Source organism: Podarcis liolepis, assembly GCF_965112155.1.
Source record: "Podarcis liolepis genome assembly, chromosome: 11".
NCBI lineage: Eukaryota > Metazoa > Chordata > Lepidosauria > Squamata > Lacertidae > Podarcis > Podarcis liolepis.
In genome coordinates, this window is record NC_139565.1 from 45952931 (window position 1) to 45972835 (window position 19905).

General features: G+C 42.2%; 2 protein-coding genes and 1 long non-coding RNA gene across 10 annotated transcripts in view; 2 read left to right on the forward strand and 1 right to left on the reverse strand.

Annotated features, from left to right (window-relative positions):
- PAIP1 (poly(A) binding protein interacting protein 1) overlaps positions 1–4093 on the forward strand; it is a 22019-nt gene extending 17926 nt beyond the window's left edge. The window contains exons 9-11 of the mRNA XM_083466113.1: positions 5–59; positions 1356–1449; positions 2494–4093. Coding sequence (XP_083322239.1) covers positions 5–59; positions 1356–1449; positions 2494–2593 — 249 coding nt within the window. The 3' untranslated portion in view covers positions 2594–4093. The remainder of the gene's footprint in view (positions 1–4; positions 60–1355; positions 1450–2493) is intronic.
- Positions 1–19905, forward strand: part of LOC310688916 (uncharacterized protein C5orf34 homolog) — a 429478-nt gene that overhangs the window by 408183 nt on the left and 1390 nt on the right. The window contains exons 1-13 of one of the 8 annotated variants that reach the window (XM_083465964.1): positions 5795–5959; positions 8618–8768; positions 8922–9150; positions 9673–9762; positions 11522–12153; positions 13309–13410; positions 14038–14158; positions 14676–14767; positions 15051–15123; positions 16067–16237; positions 17232–17326; positions 19310–19402; positions 19739–19779. In XM_083465964.1, the coding sequence (XP_083322090.1) occupies positions 8740–8768; positions 8922–9150; positions 9673–9762; positions 11522–12153; positions 13309–13410; positions 14038–14158; positions 14676–14767; positions 15051–15123; positions 16067–16237; positions 17232–17326; positions 19310–19402; positions 19739–19779 (1768 nt within the window). In that variant the 5' untranslated portion in view covers positions 5795–5959; positions 8618–8739. Of the gene's footprint in view, positions 1–5771; positions 5960–6583; positions 6727–8452; positions 8536–8617; positions 8769–8921; positions 9151–9672; positions 9763–11521; positions 12154–13308; positions 13411–14037; positions 14159–14675; positions 14768–15050; positions 15124–16066; positions 16238–17231; positions 17327–19309; positions 19403–19738; positions 19780–19905 lie in introns of those variants that run through there. The other 7 variants (XM_083465966.1, XM_083465967.1, XM_083465965.1 and 4 more) reach the window with 7 other exon arrangements.
- Positions 3548–7079, reverse strand: LOC310689116. Its single transcript, XR_014517336.1, has 2 exons — positions 6756–7079; positions 3548–4213 (listed from the first exon to the last, which is right to left on the reverse strand). It is a non-coding gene; the product is annotated as an uncharacterized lncRNA (long non-coding RNA).

Below are 19905 nucleotides of genomic sequence, written 5' to 3' on the forward strand. Positions count from 1 at the left end.
TCAGAATGAACCAACATTTTACACATCTGAAGGTGTGCCTTTCACTGCAGCAGATCCAGGTATGTCAACAACTTGATGCGGGGGGGGGGGGGCAGTTAGGCAGAAATTATCTGAGGAGCTCATGAAGTTTGATATTAAAGAAAACCTCTGTAAAAATGTACAGGCAACTCCCATTTTAGGCGCGACCAATATATGCACCATCCTGCACACATTCACAGCACTGAACCCAGAAGTGACTTCACTGAATCATCAGTAAAGGGGTGGGGCAGAATGGGGTTTTAGCGGCTATTTGAGTGGGTTTGCAATTTCATGCAAGCGCACAATGACCTGGAACAAAACCTCTGCACAAATGGGAAGTTTCCTGTATTAACATTAGGTGGAATTCAACATTGAACAAGCTTGCCGCTTGGCAGATGGAACAATCACCCCTTTCCTCTTCCCACATACTGTTCTGGGTGTTCTCCACACACACACCTACACCTGAGCCAGTTTAAGAACGCGGGGGGAGTCCCATTGCTCAGGCAGAAGCCCTTTCACAGGGTTTACACTAATGGGGCTCTCTTAGTGAATCCCACCCATAGCTTTAATGTTAGTTATGGAAGGATTAGAGGGCACACCAGTCAGGAAGCTAAACAATAACTTTGTTATCTCTCCAACAAGAACAGAACAGCAACAGGAAACCCTTGACTCTGGCCAGGCACCTAAACAATAGCCCTGTTCAGGTATTAACACCTGACTAGGGAATGGCAACTTGAGTAGTGATAGTGCACTCCAGCCTCAACCATGTAAGTGTCACCGCTAGCCTTCCCATGTTGAACAGAAAAGTCTGAAAGTGGTCAACTGGATTTGCTTAGAAGCCCCTTGCAGACCTTCCTGCTCAACATGGGAAGGCTGGGAGTGAAACTGGAATGCGGAACCATTACGGCTTTTCTCATTTGTTAATGAATTATTGGCAACAAATTATAGGATTGAAATAAAGTTTTTCCTCTGTGATTGCTGTGAATTGAAGCCTTGTGGTATTCTACCCCTTTCTTGGTTCTTGCAACCTTTTTCTTTCGTGAGAGGTGAATTTGTATCATTGCATCTGCTTGCTGAAGCAGCTTGTTAATTTCACCTAATCTTCTTAACCTTACATTGATGGAATGGAGTGAAACAAAGTGATGTGCCTAAAATCTTGTAAGTGGTACTCGAAACAGCATCAAATTTATACTGATCTTGCTTTGCACATCTGTTACTTAGATACATCCAAACATTTATTTGTGTATTGCTGACTGTACAGTTTTAGTTATGGGTATAGTGAATGAACTAAACTTTGAAATGCAGCTTAATTTTTTTAATAAAAAATTCTATCATAGATTATCAAGAGAAATACCAAGAACTCCTTGATAGGCAAGATTTGTTTCATGAGTATGAGGAAAATGGAACAGACTTATCAGGAGCTGGAGATCCGTAAGTTCTTGTTTCAGTCTGACATTTTAATCTAGGCATATCCTGGCTTCAGTTTGTTGTTTGAAATCCTGAATTAGGGCACCACTTTTCAAGAGTGTTTTTATCAAAACTTGACCTTTTTAAAAAATCATCTTATAAACAATGAAGTTTCTAAATGGGTATGCCTCATCTCTTGTAATTTTGTTTCGCTGGCATTCTCTGGTGCACCAATCAAATTATATCTGTTTCTACTAAAAGAGTGTTGCTTTTGAAGATAAAATTTCTGTACATTCAGGAAAAAACAGCTTGGCTCTGAGCAGAAAGCCTATTCGGCTTACAGAATCCGTGTCTCAAACTTCACAGAAGAGCACTGCACAAGAAAAATGGAATTATTGTGATAGGGTGTCTTCCATTTGCACAATATCGTTTTCCTTTTTCTTATGAGGACTCCATATATTTAACGGTTTATAGCTTGAGTCTTCCACACATGTGTAGAGCAAGCCCTAGTGATTGGAGCACAGACAGTTGCTCACAGGAAAGCAAGACTTGAGAGTATTAAGGTATTATAATAATAATAATAATAATAATAATAATACCAAAGTTAAATCATATGCAATCTGACCATTAGGGCTTACTTTGCAGTGGGAAACGGAATGCACCCTGTGTATATACAAGTTGCAGGCGCACTGTACCACAGCTCCAGAAACTTTATTGTGCAAAGTCTTCCACTAGCACTTGCGCAGCATTTTGCAAAATCACACTAATGAGTAAACTCATTGCTTTCACACTTCTTTGAATCCAGTGCTGTGTAAGTTTCTTTTCTGAAATATTGCACAACCTTATTCCAAACACTTGAGCATTTTGCAATTATAATGCAATTGGAAAGATGAACTTAGCTTGTGCAGAATACTTCCATGTCAAATCGGCGCAATCTGTTCTGTTCATTGTCAAGGGTACATATAGGTATAAAAATGGGGCTTTGATCCTGGTGTTTATCTTGCTCTCAAAGATGGTGTCTTCTGTGACTGGAAAAGATAGTCATCTAACATATGGATTCTTTTGTAGGTATTTTGATGATGATGACGATGACGATGAGATGGACCCAGAAATTGAAGAAGCATATGAAAAATTTTGCTTAGAATCAGAACGCAAAAGGAAACAGTGAAATGCTACACGTGAATAATAGTGTTGTGTTTTTTAAAAAGAAGAAAAACAAAAACCAGCATAGGTATGAATAGCAAATAGAAGGGATGGAAAATCTTTAACATCCATACCAAACAAAGGAAATTAAGTTTATCCTAGCAGTTAAGTTATGCAATTTCCATTTTATTAAACAGAATCTGCCAAAAAAAATGTAAACTTAAATCCTGTAACTTAAACAAGTGTATATATATATCATAGTTTATTTTATGTACAGTTAAATAAACAATGTTTTGACTGGAACAAATTTTATTTCAAACATTTCACCTTAATCTGCAAATCTAAGGGTTGTCGTGGTACATTATCACTTTTTTAAGAAAGGAAAATTCCTAGAATCATAAAATACACTATGACTTTGCAATTGTACTTCCTCGCCTTTGTATAGGATATGGCTGTCATCCTATATTTTTAGGCTCATGAACTGCCAAATGTTTCACAATCATGAAAACTCCTATTACTCATCCACCTTGGGGTGAAATTGAAAATCTTCACATAGAGTATTGCCCTCCAACAGCTAAATATGGTAGGCATTTTAGTTCATAAAGGTTTTCAAAGAAATTCACTTGGTTAAAAGGTCAGGTTGGTGATCTCCCAAAATGCTGGTTCAATTTAGATGTCAGGTTAGCGTAAATGAGTTTGGAGGAACAGGCATGTCTTCCGCATTTATACCTCTTCAGCCCAACCTCACATTTGATTCCTTCCTTCTGCCTTTCCTGATTTACCTTAGCCATAGTTTGTCATGATGCATAAATTGAGCAAACTATGATTAGTGCTAATCAGGATTGCTTACAAATCATGGTTTGCAATCCCACTTCACAGTGATGGAGGGAAATGGAAGTCTCACACCATCTCATCATTTACTTTCGAGAGAGAGTGATGTCTCAATTGAGGAATTCTATTTGTTTCCCTCCCCATATTATTAAAAAAAAATTTGACATGATTCTGTTTTTAGTTCAGTGTTGCACAATAATGTGTTTTGCTTTGAACTGTAATGCTCAGAAATTGGCATTTCTGTTACTTCTCAATTTGGTAATTTAGATACCATATACAATCACTTGTATAGAGCTAAACAGTTTTTTATTACAGAAAATAAGCCCTAAATGTTTGCTGGTTATTGTCCCTTCCCTTTTTAAGCATCTATTTTTGTCTTTACGAAATGTTGCCCAGGAACATGTCTGGCTTTTTTTTGGGTTCCTCGTTTTATATTGAATAGATTAAGTAGAGTCTATTTCCTAACACAAGATGTGTGTGTGAAATTTCCCAAGCAGTAGGTAAAATAACTTATGTAAAGACAACAGAGGTTGTAAATATGCATGTAAATAGTGCTGTTTAATATTGCACTGTTATAACTTGGTACAGTTTGTGTCTGTTAACAAAGTTAGCATCACCTACATCTTTCGGCTGTTAATTTGTTTAGCTTATGAACATCCTATTTTGGAAAATAAACTCCTTTGTTTTGTTGGGGTATGGTTTTGGTCTTCCTTTTATGTCCTTATTTCCATAGCATGAGATCTTACTCGATATTCCTTGCTTTTCATCTGCAAAGCAGCATCTCTGTAGCTGCTGGCCATCATTTATCATTGTCCTTTAAGAAAGCATATTCCAGGTAATAATACTATTAATATGCAGCAACATCAGGCCCACTGGCTGGACCCCAGGACCATGGATACCCAGGGTGTGTGGGCGTCTGACATCAGATGCACACACTAGCGGGCATGCAGGCCCCCCATGGTGCAAAAAAAGTGGATGCCCAGCCCCTTCATGGGGAATGCTGTGGGGGCTGGAGCTCCCAGCCCACCCCACCCGGTGCCTGTGAGCAACATAGTTTCATCTGTGATTACTGATACATAATGTCATGTTTCCAGCTTATTTTGCGTGCTTCCAGTTGAACCCGTGCCCAAAATGCTTGAGTAATTAAATTTGTTAAGCACCACCTGCAAAATGAGACTAGCAAATACAGTTGATTGATTTTAAATTAAGGCAGTTTTTAAAACCCACAAAAATTGGTGGTGATATCCAGCCTTAGTCATACTCAAAGGAGACCCACGGAAATAAACGGATTTAAGTAACAGATATTTCAATGGGTCGATGAATATGGCTCATGTTATACCACCCTTTAAATCTTCTGATTTAAAGCCTTTCACAACTACAGGTGGAAGTAAAACAAATATGCATGCTTCACCTGTGACATCCCGTTTAGATACTTGAAGGTGCCTGTCACATAGCCTCTCTGTCTCCTCTTGTCCAGACTAAACAATTCCAGCTCCCTCAACCGGTCCTCATAAGGACTGGTTTCCAGATCAACTTGATCACTTCTCCATGTGCACACATTCCAGCTTGTCAATATCCTTCTAAACCTGTGATATATCAAAGGCCTATTGTGCTGTTTTTTGTGTGTAATATATGCCATATAGTAATTTATGGACCAAATAGGTATCTTAAGCCATTTGCGCATAGCAAAATATGTATTTTATCAAAATAATTGATATAGAAATGAGCAAACCAGTGATATTTTAGGGAGCAGGCTGGCAGGCGGGGCCCATTACTTACATCAGGGGTCATCAAACTTTTTCAGCAGGGGTCCGATCCCTCAAACCTTGTGGGGGGCCGGACTATATTTTGAGAGAGAAAATGAACAAATTTCTATGCCCCGCAAATAACCCAGAGATGCATTTTGATTAAAAGGACACATTCTACTCATGTAAAAAGACACTGATTCCCAGACTGTCCACGGGCCGGATTTAGAAGGCGATTGGGCCGGATCCGGCCCCCGGGCCTTAGTTTGCCTACCCATGACTTACATCATAGGAGCCTACACAACACAAACCACTGTTGCTGTGTGTAGGTTTTATTTTGTTTTATATTTGGGAAATGTACATCCAGTTTTTTCCCTTTAAAATTTTTTGGGGCCCCCAAAAGCTATAACTTGTTTAGTTTATAAGTAAATCTGGCACTGTAAGAACTATGCAATCCCACAGCACACCCTTCCGAGGGCTCGTGCGACGCAAGCCTCGAAAGCTCATACATATTCAACGGGGAAACCAGAGCTCCGCCTCCTCCTCCCCGGCGCTGCTAGCCCGTATGATCCGCCCAATATTCCTCTCGAACTCCTCCTCCTCCTGCGCTTCCTCCCGTCGCGCTTTCTGGTTGGTTTCCCCGCCTTTCGGCGCGCCGTCTTGAAAAGGAAAGGAGCCGAGTTGCTGCTGCTGCTGCTGCTGCTGCGCTTTCGGGTAGGCTGAGCTTTCTTCTGCAACTCTCTTGGTGCATCTTTGCGTCTTTCCGCGTCGTGGCAGTGCAGAAGTGGAAGGCTCTCTAAGCTCGGCCCTCTAAGGTAGGGGGGTGGCGAGGGGGCAGAAGGGGGGTGGCCGCAGTGCCGGATTTACGTATAAGCTAAACAAGCTACAGCTTAGGGCCCCACTCTCTTGGGGGGCCCACAAAAAATTTAAAAGAAAAAACTGGATGTACATTTCCAAAGTAAAAGATTTTAAAAAAAAATTAAAACCTACACACGGCAACAGTGCTTTGTGTTGTGGCACTGTGAGTTAAACCACAGAGCCTAGGACTTGCCGATCAGAAGGTCGGCGGTTCGAATCCCCGCGACGGGGTGAGCTCCCGTTGCTCGGTCCCTGCTCCTGCCCACCTAGCAGTTCGAAAGCACGTCAAAGTGCAAGTAGATAAATAGGTACCGCTCCGGCGGGAAGGTAAACGGCGTTTTCATGCGCTGCTCTGGTTCACCAGAAGCGGCTTAGTCATGCTGGCCACATGACACAGAAGCTGTACGCCGGCTCCCTCTGCTAATAAAGCGAGATGAGCGCTGCAACCTCAGAGTCGGCCACAACTGGACCTAATGGTCAGGGGTCCCTTTACCTTTACCTTGACACTTCTTAGCCAGAGCAGCTTGCAGAACTGCATGTGTGTAGACTTTAAAGTGGGGATGTCTGACAGAACCTTCCCCGCGCAGATTCTTGGCCAGCGGTAGTCAACATAGCACCCTCCATGTGTTATTACGTTTATATCTCACTTCTCCTCCAATAAGCTCAAGGCAGTGTACAGGACTTCTGCCCCTCCCATGTTTTGTCCTCATAACAACCCTGAAAGGTAGGTTAAACTCAAATATAGCAACTGACCCAAGCTCTTCCAGATCCTTGGAGAGAGAGGCTGCTTCTCCCCAGTGGGTACAGTGGCAGTTGAGGTAGTTTAGATTGGCCCTGTTGTCTACCTTGTGGCAATAAAGGGACAGAAAGAAAAGGTTAAAAAGAGCACATCCCTTGACACTCCATCTAAAACAGGCACAGGCAAACTTGGCCCTCCAGATATTTTCGGACTACAACTCCCATCATCCCTAGCTAACAACCAGTGGTCATGGATGATGGGAACTGTAGTCTCAAAACACCTGGAGGGCTGAGTTTGCCTATGCCTGCTCTCAAACTTCTGTGCCCTGCCTGCTTTGTTTTCAGGAGGGGAAACTAGCTGTGCTAGTCCCGTTGTCATAGTCAAAGTCCAGTCCTGAGTCACTAGCCTGGAAACAGTTCACAAGGAGCAAGGCGAGGTCCGAAGCAGGAAGCCGGGCGGGGACAGGAACACTGGAAGGTCAGGTCTGGGTCCGGGTAGGAGCAGGTACTCAACGACGACGTTGCTTCCGCAACCTGGGACCGGGCTGACTGGCCTTTATCTTCTCTGAGGCCAGGGGCGGTCCCGGCCCCCAGGAGACCCACCTCTCCTGGCCTTAAGGCAAGCACTCCTCCTGGGAGAAACCAGTTCCCTCCGCCTCTCTGCCCTGAGCCTCTGCAGTTCAGGAGAGGCCGAAGGGTTACGGGCCCAGGGGGAGACTCACCTGTAGGCACTGAGTCCTCAACCACCTCTGGAGCCAGAATGGATTCACCTGGTGCCTGCTCCCGAGGATCCGGCACAGGTGTAGGCGCCTCAGAATCAAGGCCCTGCCCCAGTTCAGCCGGCCCTGGAGGCGGGGATTCCTGTGCCGGCTGGGATTCCTCCGGTTCATCCTCTGAATCGGATTCCCAGGCCATCACACTAGCAAAATTAATGCTGTGGCCTACCTGTGTCCATTTTACTTAGTACAGTGGTACCTTGGTTCTCAGACTTTATCCATTCTGGAAGTCCGTTCCAAAACCAAAGCGTTCCAAAGCCAAGGCACGCTTTCCCATAGAAAGTAATGTAAAACAGATTAATTCGTTCCAGACTTTTAAAAACAACCCCTAAAACAGCAATTTAACAGCAATGTAAAACAGATTAATCTGTTCCAGACTTTTAAAAACAATCCCTAAAACAGCAATTTAACATGAATTTTACTATCTAACAAGACCATTGATCCATAAAATGAAAGCAATAATCAATGTTCTGTACTATAAAATAAATAAGACAGTATTGTAGATGATAAAAATTAAAATTATTTCTTTTCTTACTTGCACTTTTATCCATTTCTGCAGTCACACAATCAATCAATCATATAACGAAAAACAAGCCACAGTCACAAAAATGAAAAAGCCACACAAACAAAAACGCAAAAAAATAGCAAAAACAAAAGCATCAAATATCACTTCAGAACACTGCAATCAGAAATGGAAGGCTTTAATTACGATGGGGGGGACTCAAATGAGCAGCGCAAGGGCAGAAGCTGGAGGAAAAAATGCTTAATTATGATGCGGGGGACTCAAATGAGCTGCGCAACAGTGAAAACAGAAGCTCAGGAGCACGTTCGGCTTCCGAGGCAAAGTTCGAAAACCGGAACACCTACTTCTGGGTTTGCAGTGTTTGAGTTCCGAGTTGTTCAGTGTTTGAGTTCCGAGTTGTTCAGGAACTAAGCTGTTCAAAAACTTGAGGTACCACTGTACTGATTTCAAAAGCCAGTAACTGTCAACTAACTGCCAGGTCACAGGGCCTGTGAATGTGGGTTTGTGAGCCTAAAATTGAATTGCATGTAGACCACTCTTAACTCTGTGGAACTAGACTAATATTCTTGTTTCCCCAGAAACAATTTATCCCACCATTCTGCGGAGTGCTGTGCACTGCTCAGAGGTCTGGAAAGATGTGTATAATGCTCTGATTGGCTGCGTAGTTCTGAGGGAGCTTTCTCTCTGTATGTTTGGCTGAATGTATTCCTGCTCTGTGAAAGGCCTGAGGTGAGCGAGACAAAACCTTATTTCTCCTCAAATTAGACACTGTTTTTGCTCTGTAAAGTGTTAATCAGAACTTTTTGCTCTGGATTTGGGGTGTGGTATTTAAGTGACTTTGCCAACGGTCCACAGCCCCTTAAGTTGTGATCTTCTTTATAGATTGTCTTTGAATGAACATCACTCGTCTGCTGCCATGGAGTCAGAGAGCATCATGATCCTTTATGAAGACAATTCTGTAGAAGTGCACTATGTGGATGGATCCAGGTTGCTGCTTTCTCCTTGTGGGTCTGAGTTTTTATTTGAGAAAGCCATTCCTGCCTCTGCCCATCCCATACAGCCAGCAGAGCGGATTCGCCAAAGGACGCAATTTGCTATCAGCATCTACAGGGTAAACGAGAACATTTTTCTGCCTAAGCAGAGTTCCAGGAGAGAGAAGGGGTCATTGTGGGATAGTAAATATCCAACATCTTTCAGCCCATGCATTAAGACACAGATGGGCAACCATTTTCAGCCTGTAGGTTTCATTCTCTTCTGGGCAACTTTTTAGGGACTAAAAAGTTTGTTTTTAATATTTGGTGTTAGCCGCCCTGAGCCCAGCCTTGGCCGGGGAGGGCGGGGTATAAATAAAAAAATATTATTATTATTATTATTATTATTATTATTATTATTATTATTATTATTATTATATTATTATTATTATTAAATGCCCATGCTGAGTGAGGCCAGACTGAAAAGTTGATTTTTCTTTTGTACCTAGTTTCTAAATATATACAGACGATAAGGATGTTGGAACTAAACATGGGTTCTTAATTACAATTCTTCTCCTTTAAGAAAGGGGGAATTAAATTTATGCTTTTGTTAATTTACAAATTCCATGATATATATTGTCGTTTTTGTGTGTGTGTTTTAGGAGAAGCTTTTACAGGCAATTGATTTCCGGAATCAATATTCTGATCGTCCCTATTTACCTTCAAGTATTATACCTCCTGAAAGGAAAAATGTAAGTGCTTTTTGTAGGCTTACTATTCTTATTTATTAAACTTATTAGTCGCCCGCAGTTCTCCAAGCAACTTACAGTGGTACCTCGGGTTAAATACTTAATTAGTTCCGGAGGTCTGTACTTAACCTGAAACTGTTCTTAACCTGAACTACCACTTTAGCTAATGGGGCCTCCTCCTGCTGCTGCACTGCCGGAGCACTATTTCTGGGTTAGCGGAGTCTGTAACCTGAAGCATATGTAACCTGAAGCGTATGTAACCCGAGGTACTACTGTACTTGTAAAGGAAAATATACAAATACACGATACTGTAGGAGAAAGGGGAAGGCCATATAATACATTAACATTTCCTATAACGTAACATTTATGGGAAAACAAAAAACCAACATATCAGCCATATAAATAACAGCAAACAACATTAACAACACTCAAATAATAAATGAAGCAACATCCCCACTCAATAATTAGCAAATAAAGAAGACCTTAGCCCCCTTCCTAGTCCAAAAACCATTCACATCGAACCAACCATTTCCCCACTTTAACCACCCCGCCTCACCCAGAAGTCTGGTATCAAAGCCAGCTGTTGCAAAAATCAGTGCTGGATGGGGCCTGTGTCTTCCAGGGATGATCTGGTGTCTCTATTCTCCCTTTGGGAGGGAGCAGTAGCAAAGCAGGAAGATGGTAGCAAAGGTTTTACCTGCTAAGCAGTTGTCCTGGCTACTGCTCCTCTCTTGTTGCTGGTGGGAGTGCAGAGCGGAGACCTGCCTGGTGTCAAGGCCAGCTGTTTCAGATCTGTGGTGGTGTGGGGATTTGACAGATCAAAGTGGGTCCAAACTAAATTTCTTGGTGGTAGCTCATGGGAGTTGTAGTCCAAAACATCTGGAGAAGGACCAGGTTGGAGAAGACCAATTAATCACAGAATCATAAACTTGTAGAGTTGGAAGGAACCCCGAAATTCCTCTAGTCCTCAGGGACCATGTAACACTGGTCCTGAAAGACCTACATTGACTCCCAGGACATTTCCAAGCACAATTCAAAGTGTTGGTGCTGATCTTTAAATAATAATAATAATAATAATTTATTATTTGTACCCCGCCCATCTGGCTGAGTTTCCCCAGCCACTCTGGGCGGCTTCCAACAAAAATTAAAAATACATTAAAATGTCACACATTAAGAACTTCCCTAAACAGGGCTGCCTTCAGATGTCTTCTGAATACTAATAATTTATTATTTAAAGTCCTAAATGGTGTCAGGCCAGACTACCTGAAGGAGTGTCTCCACCTCCATCGTTCAGCCGGACACTGAGGTCCAGCTCCGAGGGCCTTCTGGCAGTTCCCTCCCTGTGAGGTTACAGGGAACCAGGCAGAGGGCCTTCTTGGTAGTGGTGCCTGCCCTGTGGAACACCCTCTCGCCAGATGTCAAGGAAACAAACAACTACCTGACTTTTAGAAGACATCTGAAGGCAGCCCTGTTTAGGGAGGTTTTTAATGTCTGATGTTTTAGCGTGTTTTTAATATTCTGTTGGGAGCCGCCTGGAGTTGTTGTGGAAACCCATCCAGATAGGCGGGGTAAAAATAAATTATTATTTATTAGTCCAACCCACTGCAATGCTGGAATTTGCAGCTGTTCCATACAGGGATTGAACCGGCAACCTTTGCTCTCACCAACAGAGCTATCCAGCTAATATGTAGCAGTTAAATAATAAATAGCGTCGGTGGCATTGCGCTTGAAATTTGAGTAGTTTTCCTTCCCCTCTTAACAGATTATTTTCGCAGATATCTCTAAAGCCAAATGGCTCACTTCTCATGGTGAGAATGGAGCAGCCCGTTTTCACCATGGCGCTGTGGCCATCTCTTCTCTGGATGGCCATGCTAGTCTGACCTTGCCTGTCCTTCAGCAAGAATTCACAGTGGAGTTTTTGTGCAAAGTCAGCCAGAAGGTATCGGCACCACCATTAGATAAAAAGTGTGGCGAACCGATCCAGGATCGGTGTGGAAGATCCGGCCAGAATTCTGCCGGGAAGCCGTCTTCTCAGCAGCTGAGAGCGGAAGAAGGAGAGGGCGACTTCGGCAGGTCTGTGGCACAGAATATGCAGGACAGCAACTCAGGATTTGTGCAAAAATTAGAGGAGAGCCCCTGGTCTTTCCAGAACTGCTCGTCAGAATATTGTTGGGTTACTCAACGTCTGTCTGTGTCCTCCTGCTCCGAAGAATGGAGGTACCCTTTATCATTGGCGCTTAGGTTTTATCAATTACACGCTGGCAAAGAAACTGAACCGGATGAAGGAAGCACAGATGTTGAGATTGCAGAGCTTAATATATCACACTCTTCTAAGGCAGTCACTTGTTTGCCTTGGGCTTTACCACTCAGCTGTCAAGCTCCTTATTTGCACAGGTGAATTGTTTATTTATTTATTTATTTATTTACTTACTTACTTACTAACTAAGGTATTTCTATTTCTGTTTTCTTTTATTAAGTCCCTTCCCCTAAAAAGCTGCTTAATAACAGCAGTGAATTTTCCATTGTAGCTCTGTGAGGGGAATAGGAGCTTCAACATGCTTAACAAACTACAATCCAGACAGGGGGTTTTTTTTGGGGGGGGGGGTAGAGGGCTGTTTAAAACGGTATGATACTGCTTCAAATGTGTAGTGCAGATAGGACTTCCTACTGAACATAGTGGAATTTCATCTGGGGAAACAGATATAAGATCAGATTGCTTTTAGGCTTGAAAGCAGTATCTACAGAAGGGGTGGTTTACTTCTAGCCCTGCTGGGCTCCCAACTCCCACAAGCCTCAACCAGCGTGGTCAGTGGCTAGGCTCCCCATTCTTGCCCTACAGTACTTGTTTTGGATTGTTTCAGCTATTAGCAAGCAGGGTGGATTTAAATCACTACTCAGTAAGACTTGATTTGAACCTTTTTTTTTTTACAGAAAGACTCATTCCTGCTGGTATAATCTTAATTTTTACAACCCTGATGAAGGTTTCATTTTTGGAATAATACATTTTCAGAGTAGTTTTTACAGTTATATCAAAAATTACTGATTTGGTTATACTATTAGAAATACATAGACAGATAATTATGAAATTTTTGTGAGGTTTAATTAAGTTAACTGTTTATATTTGGACAACTTTTCTGCTGTACTTTATTGGAAGGAGAAAAATAATTGTTTCCTTAATAACAATTTAAACAATTTATTTAACTAAAGCAATAACATTATAGCATATGTATCCATGTTTGTTAACTGATGTGGTTAAACGGTTTGTTTGTTGTTGTTTTTTTAAAAAAAGAAACTTAGCACACTTGAAAAACTTAAAACAAATCCTTATTTTGTGATGAATAGCCATTGGACTATAATGTAACTTAAATAGAAAACTATCTTTAGAAAGATTTTTCCACCAAAAGCATTTTTATTTTAAAAATCCAATTTAAATTTTAAAAATCTATTTTTTTGTTTTTGTTTTTAAAAATCATTGATTTTTATCCACCCTGTTAGCAAGGGTTCCAGCAGGATTTTGCTAAGTTCAATGTCTGCTGGTTTGTTTCACAGGTGGGATTTCTCTGATTTCTTGCAACTGGGGAAAGAGGACAGCGGTCAGTATTTATACTCCCAGCCAGTCAAAATAGTATGGAGTAAGGGCATCATTTACAGGTGTGTAAAACAAAAAACAAAACACAAAACTTAATGAATAGCAAATTAATATTGCTTACCTAACATCAGGAAAGTTTGTGTTTTTAAATATATACTAAGTTTTCAGATGCACACTTAACTGGGACTATGTGTCTGCCTCTGAGCACAGTATTGTACAGAGCTCCTACTTCTACAGTTAATGCATTTAAGTCTTGTTGACCCCAATGGAGCTGAAGCATAGATGATGATGATGATGATGATGATTTATTATTATACATCGAACATTAAAAACTTCCCTAAACAGGGCTGCCTTCAGATGTCTTCTAAAAGTTGGATAGTTGTTTATTTCCTTGACATCTGATGGGAGGGCTTTCCACAGGGCAGGCGCCACCACCGAGAAGGCCCTCTGCCCGGTTCCCTGTAACCTCACTTCTCGCAGTGAGGGAACCGCCAGAAGGCCCTTGGAGCTGGATCTCAGTGTCTGGCAGAATGATGGGGGGTGGAGATGCTCCTTCAAGTATACTGGGCCGGCTGCCGTCCTGTACACGATGTGACTTCAGCCAACACCACTATTTTATCTGTAATTAATCCACACAGTCTTATAAGGTAGTAAAACACTCAGCAGGACTAATCAGTGCTTTCTCTTAGGTTTCTTCTTGGAGCTAGACACATAGAAATCTACCCCGGTGATGGCTCAGTTTTCAAATCGGAAGGTTCCTTTTTGGGGAAATATTTCACTCGCTATTATATCCAGGAAGGAACGAGGGAGGTAAATGACGCCATTTTATCTTTCGGACCCATTCTAGAATATTTGAGGAACATTGCTGTAGGTCTTCTATTATGCTATGTGTATAAATTACAGTTTCCATTATGTTTTCGTTGACACTTGAAAGATGACAGGGAACACCCAGGCATTTTTAGAGCTAATAGTGATATGTCCAGCAAAAGGTGGAGATGTTTGAAATTGGCAGGCATGGCCTGGTTTTTCAGCTTGTGCTCATTGTTTTTATACTCTATTCCCCTCACAGAGCTACAGTTCTCAAAGTGGCTTAACAATCAATCCCTCTTCACAGGGAACTCTGAGAATTATAAATCTGTGAGGGGAATAGAGGCCTCCTGACAACTCTCAGTACCCTTAAGAAATGGAGGTTCCCAGAATTCTTTGGGGGAAGCCATGACTCTTTAACATACTATCATAGTGCTTTAAAATGTATGGTGTGGATGTGCCTGAGATTCTTGGTTTGCTCGTTAGAAAGTAATTCCCTTTTCCTTTTTGCATCTTTAAGAGAGAAGAAACAATGTATTCTGCAAGCAGTCTACCACCTGATGTACCTGGAAGTCTCTACTCTGTGTGGACCATTATCACTCAAGCTGTAAGGTGAAGTATTTTGGCTCTGCATTTTTGTTAGTCCACACACCAAGGGCATGTATAGCTGAGCTGAAGGAACATTTACTGCCTTTTTCTGTGTCTTATAAAGCACCTGTTGAGTAACTGACTCGGTTTACATCATGGCATGAAATGGGTTTAGGAAATGCTGTTTTATTGGTAGGCTAAGGTGCTAACAATAAATATACAAGTAAATATAAACTGACTTATATTTGTAAAGCCAGTATGTCATTATGAAACATATTTTATCTTTTTCTTTTTTTAAAATACCTAGAATTCTTCAACATAATCTTGAGCGCATGCTCTCGTTAACCCATAATTACTCTGTCTGCTGCTGGAAGATGGTGGTAAGTAAGAATGAAGTTGAGATCTTGTAAAATATCATGCTGGTCTCTGTGCTCACAGCACTTCTCAGTTTTCAGGGTGAAAAAAATCTAGGCACATGGAAATTTTAGATTTCCATTCCCAACCAATTTGAAGAGTTTAGGGCAGGTAATTGTGTTTATAAAGATGTATATTTTTATGAGAGAAAATAAACCACCTTGACCTATTGAGCAAATGCTACAAATTATATATAGGCTCTTTAGGCCCTGTTATCCCCTAAACTAGAGAGTATGAAAATAAATGAAACTAGAAAAGGATCAGAAACAGCAAAAGGGCTTTCCAGTAGATATTTTTTGCCATTGAAATCCTACTCAGTATTGATCCAGAGCAGATTCCAATGTATAGCTAGCAGAGTAACAAACTCGTTGCAGGATTCCCAAAAATAGACCAGAGGCAACTGCATTTTATCCAGCAGAGCTTTACTTCTACTGAAGGCAAGTGAGCATAGTGGTCACAAATCCACTGCATTCAGGAATGGCACTGTCCATAACAAATCCAGTTGCAGCAGACTTAAACTTACAATAACTTATAATAAGTCTAGACCTTAACACTAAGCATATTATGTACAGAACACCACACCAGAAGGAAAATAGATAGACAGAGAGAATGAAACCCAGGCTCCTTCTGACCTTACTTTTATAGTCAGCATGACCTTGACAGAAAGAGATAACAGGACCAGTTTAAGCCAGCTGTACTCAGCTTCTCTGAAGGTATAACCAAAACATCATGAACCTTTTGCTTGTTTCCTTTCACACAGAGAAGTTTCCAGAACCCTCTTGAATTAAGCAGAATAGGAAAGATCTCTACACATCAGTTCAATACTTTCTGCACTAAGAAATGCAAACATGACAATTTCCCCCATGTTATAAATTAGTACTTATTTTTGTCCCACATTGTTTCTTTCAGTGTCCTGAGAAGGGTAGAGGACAAATGCTGCCCATCCCCCTGGCTGAAACAATTGTTCCCAATGTAGGAAGGCTCTTGGCATATTCAGATAATAAAGTGCATGCTGTTTTTTATGATGGAATGATCCTGAACATGGTGTGGGATTTCACTTCTCAAGATGGAAAATCACAGGTGAGCTTTACAGGGTGTTGGTTTAATTTATTCCGTGCTTGGGAGCATTTACCTCCTGGTAAAAGGTAAAGGAAAAGGATCCCTGGACGGTTACGTCCAGTCAAAGGTGACTATGGGATTGCAGCGCTCACCTCGCTTTCAGGCCGAGGGAGCCGGCATTTGTTCACAGACAGCTTTCCAAGTCATGTGGCCAGCATTACTAAACCATTTCTGGTGCATGGAGGACCGTAACAAGTGCTAGAGCGCACGGAAACGCCGTTTACCTTCCCGCTGCAGCGGTGCCTATTTATCTACTTGCACTGGCATGCTTTCGAACTGCTAGGTTGGCAGGAGCTGAAACAGAGCAACGGGAGCTCACCCCGTTGCAGGGATTCAAACCGCCAGCCTTCCGATCGGCAAGCCCAAGAGGCTCAGTGGTTTAGACCACAGCGCCACCCGTGTCCCTTTACCTCCCGGTACCTGTACAAGAGAAGACATCATGACTATTTCCTGTTTCAGCTTTTCAGTTTCATCATGGCCTTTTATAAAATAACTCCACAAACATTTAAATAGAAAAATTATTTTGTGGCAACTCTTTCCCTTAAAAAATGGCTACCACTTGCTAATTGTTTGTCTGCTCCCCAACCCCCAACCCTGTCCCTGCTGCAGTAGAAATTTGGTGAAATGTGCCTCTTAAAATTTCTCTGCCCCAAACAGGGCACAGTTGAGAAGCCATTTGCACACAGCTCTGGTTGTTGATGAGAGTATGGGATTTGGGGGTTCAGCTGGTTTGCTTCTGGGGTTGAAGAACTAGGGATATATTCGTATCCAGAATTATACTGACCCACTTGGCTACAAGGAGTGCTCAGAATTGGAAGCGTGCAGGAAACCAACCTGGAGGGGGAACTAGAAAACTAAGCCCCTACCTGAAAAAAATGACAGCAGACAGGCAGAAGTTACTTGGAAGGAGGGATGAAGTAGGGTGCTTCTACTGATTATCTAATTTTCTTCTAAGGGACCTCAAGATGCTAACACGGGTTGGTGCAAACTCACTTCGCCTGCAGGAGCACAGCAGCTTATCCACGTAGATCATCCTGGGCTCTATGAAAGGTATTCGTAGGTTTTTTGGATAAATTTAGGAATTTCAGTATGATTTAATTTGCCCAAAAGAGAAAAATGCAGGTGAAATATTTTTCCTTCTTCCTCTTGCTTTGACTTCAATCCTTTGACTTCAACAGCATACATTTTAACAAGTGCTTTGGGGAGATAGTATTAGGCACTGTGTTCGAAACTCCCATTGTTCTAGGCACATTTTACGACAGGGAATGTCATTTGTGTGAGCAGCTTCTGAGCTCCAGGCACAGTATTGCGCTTAAGATTAAAAGTGCAGAATGGAAGAAAAAGAAGACCCTTTTCTTCCTCCCCGCTTCTAGCTACTCTCTGAAGACTGGAGAAGAGACCCTCTTAAGGATATTACGGGGGTGGGCAGGTGAAGGAATAGACCATGGGTTGGCAAACTAAGGCCCGGAGTCCAGGTCCAGCCCAATCGCCTTCTAAATCCGGTCTGCGGACAGTGCGGGAATCAGCGTATTTTACATGAGAAGAATGTGTCCTTTTATTTAAAATGCATCTCTGGGTTATTTGTGGGGCATAGGAATTTGTTCTCCCCCCCAAAAAAAAAAATAGTCCAGCCCCCCCACAAAGTCTGAGGGACAGTGGACCAGCCCCCTGCTGAAAAAGTTTGCTGACCCCTAGACTAGACCATGTGAAAAACAGCTGCAGTTCATTCATTTTCAGCTTTGTATTCTTGTTACTAAAAAAAGCACGCCTAGACACTCTGTTATTGCGCCCATAACCTAGGTTTAAGGTGCCATTTGGCTCCTAGCTTTCATATCTCAGTTTCTGATTAGGCAGCTGTTTTCCTAGAGCTATTTTCCTGCACTACTTCTGTGTGCTGCTGGCAGAACATCATGTAGGATCAGATGCTAAAGTCTTGTCCACCAACTCCCTCGCGTTCATTTTTTGCAATCCAATCCAATAGGAACATAGGAAGGTGCCTTACACTGAAGTCAGACCATTGGTCCAGCTAGTTCAGTCTGCACTGACTGGCAGCAGTTCTCTGGGGTTTCAACAGGGAGCATTCCCAGCCCTACCTGGAGATGCCAGCGATTGCAACTTGACAGATGCTCTCCTACTGAACCCCAACCCTTCAGTAGGTAGTGGCATTTCAGTAGCTGGATCCAACCTCTACCGTAGCAGCAGCCCTCATAACTCCTACACTGCCTTGGAATCTTTGGATAAAGGGGGGGTATATAAATCAATTATTAGTATTTATATAAAGTATACACTGCGGGAGGCAGTGGAAGACAGGAGTGCCTGGCGTGCTCTGGTCCATGGGGTCATGAAGAGTTGGACACAACTAAACAACTAAAACAACAACAAAAGTATGCCTGCAGAGATGCCCCTTCACCAGCACAGGAGTGAGCAAGATAGCTTTGTGTGCGACCTTGCAGCTCTTAGCGTGCCAGTTTCACATCTGAATACAGACTCCTGCATTCCTTCAGTTGCCAAGCATAAAAAACCCTCTGCAGCAGAATTTGAATTTCTCCAGGTACATTTTGCACCTGGCTATCGGCCGCTTGTGACCAAGTGCAGATGCCCAGGCGCTAGGATGGTGTCTGACATTGCAATCATATGAAGGTGCATGCTTGGGGATCCTTGGCTCTCGACTGTTTTCACACACCAATACAACATCCTGCAGTATTCTATCAGTTATATTTTATCTGCACAATCAGAATGAATTTCAGGAAGTTGCATGCTTTTTTCTGTGCAGCCTGGGCTCAAGCAGTGAACGACATTATAGTTAATGGTTGTAGCTTGCCTTCACTTACCCCACCCCACCCTGCCCTGCTCACAGTTGTGAAGAAAGCTATTGTACGGATGCATCCTAAGAGTAAGGAATTTGCCTCCCTATCAGAGACAGGCGGGTCTGTTTTCTTTATTAGGGATGGGATGCCCCAGCTGCCATTGGTTCTTTAGTTGGTGCTGCCCATTCATGGTGGATGTAACACAACTTATTTTTCTCCAACACAGATATGTAACAACCGTGGTCAAATGGTGCAGAAGCTTAAACAAGGATGGAGAGATGTGTGCAGACACACCACAGCCGATTCCTGAAGAGACCTGGTACGCATCTTAAATGGCTCTCAGAGGCCATCTGTATTTATTTTTAAACACCAGTTTATTCAATTTTATTTATTACCTCTCTTTGGGAACCATTTGGATCCATTAAGAGACAGGCGGTGGACCATTCAAACTGGTCTCTTCTACCTGCGGAGGGGAAGGGTTCGGGAAGTCTAGTTGCACCCGGAAGTGATCTGACCACGACACTGCTTTTGTTCTACTGGAACTTAAGTGTCAGATCACCCCTGGTAAACACCAGATCTAAGGCATGTCATTGTGGTAATAAGCAAAACGGTATCTTGAGAAATGTGTTCTGAGTTTTATCTTGGTATTTTATAGGTCAGTCGCTGCTGAACTTGAAAAAATAAGAAGATTCAACTGTATCCTTTTCGAGCACATTTTGAATCCACAGAGAAGTTATTAGCAGGATTGGATCATTCTTTTCTTGAAGCAACCAATAATAAGCCTTTTCTATACTTTGGTTCAGTTTGTTAGCCAAAGTGCTA